Raw genomic sequence first — 8,219 nt, 5'->3', positions numbered from 1 at the left:
TTTTTGAGACAGGGTCTCTGTCACCTGGGCTAGAATGCAGTGGCACAATCTTGGCTCACTGCAACCTCTGCCTCCTAGTTCAAGTGATTCTCATGCCTCAGTCTCCTGAGTAGCTGGGATTATGGGCATGTACCACCATGCCTGGCTAATTTTTGTATTTTTAGTAAAGATGGGGTTTTACCATGTTGGCCAGGCTGGTCTTGAACTCCTGACTTAAGTGATCTCATCTTGACCTCTCAAAGTGCTGAGTTTACAGGTGTGAACCACTGTGCCTTGCCTGTTTCAGTGATTAAAGAGAATTCAAAATATGATCTTTAGTTAAGAAGCTATCTCTTTCTAGTTACCTACTAAATCCAAATTTGTTGCCTTTTCTGTCATCTTTACAGTCTATTGCATCTGCAGACATGGATTTCAACCAGCTGGAGGCATACTTGACTGCTCAAACCAAAAAGCAAGGTGGGATCACATCTGACCAAGCTGCTGTCATTTCTAAATTCTGGAAGAGCCACAAGACAAAAATCCGTGAAAGCCTCATGAACCAGAGCCGCTGGAATAGCGGGCTTCGGGGCCTGAGCTGGAGAGTTGATGGCAAGTCTCAGTCAAGGCACTCAGCTCAAATACACATGCCTGTTGCCATTATAGAGCTGGAATTAGGCAAATATGGACAGGTAAGTTCAACTTAATTTTCCTTTGTAAACTATATTTTTCATTACATGTTAGCTTGTACATTCAGACTGATTTTATATAAAACAGCAACAGGAAAAGACACTGTTTCTTAGAATCTTTTTTCAGAGGTAGAATCTGAAAATTTGGATACCCTCACTTGTGGACAGAGTCTAGAAACTAGCCTCAGGGTCCTGGCAGCTGTCTCAGAAGAACAGAATGGGCCAATAATGTGATTGCGCAGAAGCTGGCCACTGCCGCCTTTGGTTAGATCTCAATATCCTTGGCATTTGGTCAGAATTTCCAAGACAATAATAGAGATAATAAATAAAGACCAAGAATTCAGATTAAACAACAGTCTCATCCAGTCATCTTTAATAATCAATCATGTATAGGAGGCAATGTATCTTAATTTACATTAATACATGGTTCCTAAAGATCCCTAAATGTGCAATCTCTGTACTTGAGCTCACAAATAATTCTCAATTTAATCTTATGTACAGAGCAGTGCTTCTTTTCCCAACAGTTTCAGCAGTCATTATAGCAGATAATTTCTGTGTTTATATGGTTTTTCTTGAAGTCATTCAGTTTGTGTTCCAGAGACTGCCAGCTCAGACTTTTAATGATCTGGCTTGTGTCTTTTGGGGGAAGAAAAGAAACTGATAATTAGGAAGAGAAAACCCAGGTCACTAAATTAGCTAATCACATTTATTTTCAGATAAATAATCAAATAAGTGCTTCTATTATATCCTACAATAGAAATTTATTTCTTCTTAATCATGAGAGTATTTTGAGCTGTCAGATTTTCTTACACTTTTTTTTTTAGTTTCGTTAGATTTTTCAGTGTTTGCATTTCTGTACTGACTTTAATTTTAATTTAAAAGATAATTCGGCCAGGCGCGGTGGCTCAAGCCTGTAATCCCAGCACTTCGGGAGGCCGAGGCGGGTGGATCACGAGGTCAAGAGATCGAGACCATCCTGGTCAACATGGTGAAACCCCATCTCTACTAAAAATACAAAACATTAGCTGAGCATGGTGGCGCGTGCCTGTAATCCCAGCTACTCAGGAGGTTGAGGCAGGAGAATTGCCTGAACCCAGGAGCCGGAGGTTGCGGTGAGCCGAGATCGTGCCATTGCACTCCAGCCTGGGTAACAAGAGTGAAACTGCGTCTCAAAAAAAAAAACCAAAAAACATAATTCAGGCTGGGTGTGGTGGCTCATGCCTGTAATCCCAGCACTTTGGGAGGCCAAGGTGGGTGGATCACCTGAGGTCAGAAGTTTGAGACCAGCCAACATGCTGAAACCCCATCTCTACTAAAAATACAAAAATTAGTCAGGTGTGGTGGCACGTGCCTATAATCCCAGCTACTCGGAAGGCTGAGGCAGGAAAATCACTTGAACCCGGGAGGCAGACATTGCAGTGAGCCGAGATTGAGCCACTGTACTCCAGTCTGGGAGACAAGAGTGAGACTCCATCTCAAAAAAAAAAAAAGAAAAAAGATAATTCATTAAAACCTTCTGTTCTTTGGCTGGGCATGGTGGTTCATGTCTGTAATCCCAGCACTTTGGGAGGCCAAGGGAGGTGGATCATTTGAGGTCAGGAGTTCAAGACCAGCCTGGCCAACATGGTAATACCCCATCTCTTCTACTAAAAATACAAAAAAAAAAAAAAAAAAAAAAATTGATGGGCATGGTGTCAGGCACTTATATTCCCAATTACTCAGGAGGCTGAGGCAGGAGAATCGCTTGAACCTGGGAAGTGGAGGTTGCAGTGAGCAGGGATCACGCCACTGCACTCCAGCCCAGGCGGGAGACTCTGTCTCAAAAACAAATAAATAAATAAAATTTGGGGCACCTTTTATTCAGTATTGTAAAATACTGCTACTTGTACTTGTTGAGTAGTTTGTCTGATCCTAAAGTCAGTTCTTGTCGACATGGTGGCTCACATCTGTAATCATCTGTAATCCCAGCACTTTGGGAGGCTGAGGCAGGTAGATCACCTGAGGTCAGGAGTTCAAGACCAGCCTGGCTAACATGGGGAAGCCCCATCTCTACTAAAAATATAAAAATTAGCTGGCTGTGGTGGTGGACACCTACTCAGGAGGCCGAGGTAGGAGAATCGCTTGACCCCAGGAGACAGAAGTTGCTGTGAGTCGAGATGGCACTATCGCACTCCAGCCTGGGCAACAGTGAGACTCTTTCTCAAAAAAAAAAACAACCCAAAAAACTCAAGTCTGTTCTCTTAACCATTATGTTATATAACAGATATTTTTATACACACACACCCCCAACAGATTAGAAAAGTGTAGTAAGTATACTTGCATATCTAGGTTTTACCAGCCATTTATGTCAGCTATTGATTTTTTATCCTGCCAGTAGTGCTTATTTCATTTTGTCTATATTTAACATATGGGCAGGAATATGAAAACATATGTGTCTATTTCAAGACTCCTAGAAAGCTATGATACTATTTTGTTAATACTATCATAGTTTTCTAGGTTACAAGTTGCTGTGATCCCAGCACTTTGGGAGGCTGATGAGCTGAGCATGGTGGTGCATGCCTGTAGTTCCAGCTACCCAGGAGTCTGAGGCACAAGAATCACTTGAGCCCGGAAGGCGGAGGTTGCAGTGAGAACAGATCCCTGCACTTTAGCCTGGGTGACAGAGTGAGACTCTTTATCGAAAAAAAAAAAAGTGTAAAAGCATGGCAATGATTTCATGGATGTGTACACTTTATTATGTGCAGTTTATTGTACATCACATACTTCACCGCAGTAAAGAAATGGTAAATAGTAGTAAAGTATTAAAGAAATGGTCACAATGAAAATGATTTATATTGCACTTTAATCCATAAAATCCTTTTTAATACAAATATATGAAGTCAAGAAAAGTTGTAAAGAATAAAGTAAACAATAATAGAACCTAGACCAGCAGTAAAACATATAGCCCACATCCTACAGGAAATGGAGAATTGGATCCTTGGCTAGTACTTATGCCAGCTTCTAGGTCAGTGTTATTTATGAAATACTTTACTAAATCAGGTTCCCAATTTTTAGAACACCTATGGCACCCACATCAAGTTATGCACTGATTATACTTTACAGAATCAAAATAGATTGGGCTCTGTATTAAAAACCCAGCAATTTTGTCTGAAACATAGATAAACCCCTAATCTCAAGGGAAGTTATTAATTTATTTTTAATTTCTAAAATTCCTTTTGAAGGAAACTAAATATAATCATGTACTGCATAATGACATTTCAGTCACTGATGGATCACATATAGGATAGTGGTCCCATAAGATGATAATATTGTATTTTAAAGGTACCTTTTCTATATTTATATGTGTTTAGTTAAACAAATATAATACTTATCATTGTGTTGCAGTTGCTTACAGTGTTCAGTACAGTAACACATTGTACAGGTTTATAGCCTAGAACCAATAGGCTATACCATACAGCCTAGGTATATAAGCAGGCTACACCATCTAGGTTTGTGTAAGTATACTCTATCATGTTCACACAATGAATAGCCTAATGGCACATTTCTCAGAATGTATTCCCCTCATTAAGCTATGCATAACTATGCACTGATCTCCTTTTGTGATTCTAGCTAGTTAAGGTGTAATAATCTGCTAAAATCTATAATTAATAATTCGTTTATGACTGGGCACAGTGGCTCACACCTGTAATGCCAGCACTTTGAGAGGTTGAGGGAGGCAGATTACTTGAGCCCCAGGCGTTTAAGACCAGCTTGGTTAACATGGTGAGACCCCTCTCTACAAAAAATATGAAAATCAGCCAGACGTGGTACTGCATGCCTGTAATCCAAGCTACTTGTGAGGGTAAGGATCCCTGTGTCCAGGAGATTGAAGCTGCAGTGAGCTGTGATTGCGCCACTACTCTCCAGCCTGAGTGACAGAGTGAGATTGAGACCCTGTCTATAAATAAATAAATAAATAAATAAATAAATAAAATCAATTTATATTGAACTTCGTCATGTACCATTGTAGCTTCACAAGGCTGAGGAATATCACCACTGCTATCTGCTTTGTGTCGTAAGGGAAGCAGAAAAGCTGCATGCACACACACATACACACACACACTGTCATACAAACACACACAAAAACATATATATACACCTGTGTATGTATGTAAATACATGGAGAGATGTAAAGGTTAGGAATTAAGTAAAATGCCATTTTATTTTATCAACATTCAGTCACCATTTTGAGATTATGTTGCCTTACTCCAAATAGCTACCAAAGGGAACTTAGATATCGTGTTTGGTTATATACGCTGTAATGCAAGCAATATATATTTGTTTCTGATAATTCTTATATTTAAGATTGATTTTTACTTTTAATAATGTACTAAAGGAAAGCCTCCGAAGAAATTAGTGAAACTAGTTTTCTGATAGACATTCAACCATCCTTTGTCGGTAGGGGTTGATAAAATTTAACAGCTTGAGGATACTTAAATCAGTTTAGAATACATATCTATCTATCTATCTATCTATCTATCTATCTATCTATCTATCTGGAGACAGAGTCTCCTTCTGTCACCCAGAAGTGGTGTGCTCTCAGCTCACTGCAGCCTCCACCTCCTGGGCTCAAGCGATTCTCCTGCCTCAGCCTCCCGAGTAGCTGGCACTACAGGCATGTACCACCACACCCAGCTAACTTTTGCATTTTTGGTAGAGATAGAGTTTTACCGTGTTGGCCAGGCTGGTCTCGAACTCTTGACCTTGAGTGATATGCCCACCTCGGCCTCCCAAAGTATTGGGATTACAGGTGTGAGTTACCACACTAGGCCTAGAATACTTGAAAACAAAGGAATTTCCTATTTCATATTTTATATCCGATTTAGAACATGGAATTTATTTAAACTTTAATTCTGAATGAGTCAACTCTTTTTGTAGCTCTAAGAAGTATTCTATAATAGTTTGTGTTCTAAAGTTATGGTCCTAAACTTACAGTTGAATTTAAAGGTATAATTTATAGAAGGCAATGCTTAAAACATAGAAAAAAGAAAGAATAAGACTGGGCATGATGGCTCATGCCTGTAATCCCAGTGCTTTGAGTGGCTGAGGCTGGCGGATCACCCGAGTTCAGGAGTTCGAGACCAGCCTGGCCAACTTGGTAAAACCCTGTTTGTACTAAAAGTATAAAAGTTAACTAGGCATAGTGGCACATGCCTGTAGTCCCAGCTACTTTTGGGAGGCTGAAGTAGGTGAAGCCTGCAGTGAGGCAAAATCATACCACTGTACTCCACCTTGGGCAACAGAGTGAGACTGTCTCAGAAAAAAAAAAAGGAAAGAAAGAAAGAAAAAGAAATTTTGTTTCCCTAGAAAGTCGTAATTTTTGCTTTCACACACTTGTTTAAAAAACTATGAAAATCCAAAACTTACCATTAAAATTCAAACTAACCCTGAATTAGCTATTTACAAAAATACTTTGTGGAGAAGGGGATGTTTTACCAAAAACAAAAAAAAGCTAAGAAAAACTTTTTTTTTTTTTTTTTTTTTTTTACAACATCACTAGTTATAATGAATAGTGAAAGTACTATTCTAGTGAATTCTAGTGAATGACTAGTGAAATACTTGTAGTAACTAGTGAAAGAAAATGTTAAGTTTAATGCTTTTTAGTTTTGAAAACATTAAAATCAGAAGTATTCAGTTATTAATAACTTGCCAGTTGAAAAGTAGACATTTTTGAGAATGTTTTACATAAAAATCGTAATAAGTGGTATTTAATATTTTTGAAGTATTGAAGATTAGACTAGTTTACTGTTAATAGAGTACTTATTTTTCTTAGCCAAGTCTTTTCTTAAAAATTTATATAATGTTTTTACATTTATTCTCATCTTAGTCTTGAGACGTTAGTTACTTGATCCATATTCAGAATTTTACATACTTGAATTACCTTGTCCTTGAAATATTTGTTTTCCAGAATACCACATTTGCCTGATTTTCCTGCTAGCCTTCTAGCTCTTTTTTTTTTTTTCTTTTAAAATCTCTTTTACTCCTTTCTTCTAATTCTCACAACATCTCAATGTTGGTCTACTCTTGGGCTCTGTCCTTGATCCTCTTTTTTTCCTTTTTTACAGCTCACTTCCTAGTTGATCTCATGTAGTTCCGTGCATTTAAATACCATCTATGTGATAATGGCTCCCAAGTTTACATCTCCAAACTGGATTTCTCCCCTAAATTTCAGATATATATTTATTACATACTTGAGATCTTCACTTAAATGTGTAAAAGGTATCAAAAATTGAATATGCCCAAAACTGTGTTCCTCATATGTCCCCAAAACCTGTTCATCCTGCATTTTTTCTCATCTCAGTTAGTGGCACCTCCATTCTTCCAGTTCATATCTTTCTGTTTTTTTATGCTCACATCCGTTCCACCATCAAATCTTGCTTAGTCTGTTTTAAAATATATCCAAAATTTGAACACTTCTCACTACCCCAAATACTTTGTTTAGGTCACCATCACCTCTCTCCTAGATTATAACATCCTCCTAACTGATGTCTCTGCTTCTGCTTTTCAGTCTGTTTTTAACACACAGCATCCAGGATGACTGTGTTAATGCGTAAGTCAGAAAATATATTTATGGCTTCCCAACTCACTCCAGTGGCTTTCTATGTTAGTCAGATTAATAGTTCTCTCCCTTACTTTGTCTACTCTAGCTAGACCCACTGGCCTTGTTGCTAATTTCTGGAACATGCTGGGGATCTTCAGGACCTTTATACTTGCTCTTGCCTCTCTCTCAATTTGTCTTACTCTAGATATAGCTAGCCTTTTCACTTCCTTAAAGTCTTTTTTTTTTTTTAAATTACCTTCTCATTAGGTCTTCACCAGCTACCTCTCTAAAAGGGTTCTCCACATCCTGCTTTAATGTTTATTATTTACAGTTTACAGTGTATTATATGATAAATTATTTAAAGTATACAGTTTAATTAATTTTGGCTGGTGTATATGTCTGTGAAAACACCATGACAGTCAAGAACCAGAACATGTTTCCCACCCCATAAATGGGGACTGTATTCCTTTACAGTCATCCACAATTTGTGGACAACTGCTGGTCTGCCTTTTGTTACTTTAGTTTTTTTTTCTTCTTGTCACTTATTACTACCTAACATACTATTTTACTTATTAATCTTGTCTGTGCTCCAGATTAGCATTTAAGAGGACAAAGACTTTTTTTTTATTGCTGTATCCTCAAAGTCTAGGACGCCACCCAGCACGTGGTATTCGGTTGATATTTCTGGAATGGATAAATCACAAAATTCGCTATAAAGCATCTCCTATGTGTCAGACACTACATAGGAGTTGAGGATGTATCAGTGAACAATACAGACAAGTTCCTTATCTTATGGAGCTCAAAATGAAAGAAAGTTAATTAGTGTAAGAAATTATATCTGAATGGCCGGGCGCGGTGGCTCAAGCCTGTAATCCCAGCACTTTGGGAGGCCGAGGCGGGTGGATCACGAGGTCAAGAGATCAAGACCACCCTGGTCAACATGGTGAAACCCCCTCTCTACTAAAACTACAAAA

At 38.4% G+C, this 8,219-nt stretch overlaps 1 protein-coding gene across 4 annotated transcripts in view; it reads left to right on the top strand.

Moving 5' to 3' along the window:
• Positions 1-8,219, top strand: part of COMMD1 (copper metabolism domain containing 1) — a 231,129-nt gene that overhangs the window by 91,770 nt on the left and 131,140 nt on the right. For all 4 annotated transcript variants that reach the window (XM_017522194.2, XM_017522195.2, XM_017522187.2 and 1 more), the window contains one exon: positions 387-668. In XM_017522194.2, coding sequence (XP_017377683.1) covers positions 405-668 — 264 coding nt within the window. In that variant the 5' untranslated portion in view covers positions 387-404. The remainder of the gene's footprint in view (positions 1-386; positions 669-8,219) is intronic.

This window comes from Cebus imitator, unplaced genomic scaffold, assembly GCF_001604975.1.
Source record: "Cebus imitator isolate Cc_AM_T3 unplaced genomic scaffold, Cebus_imitator-1.0 Scaffold23, whole genome shotgun sequence".
Classification (NCBI taxonomy): domain Eukaryota; kingdom Metazoa; phylum Chordata; class Mammalia; order Primates; family Cebidae; genus Cebus; species Cebus imitator.
This window is presented reverse-complemented; position numbering and strand designations above follow the sequence as displayed.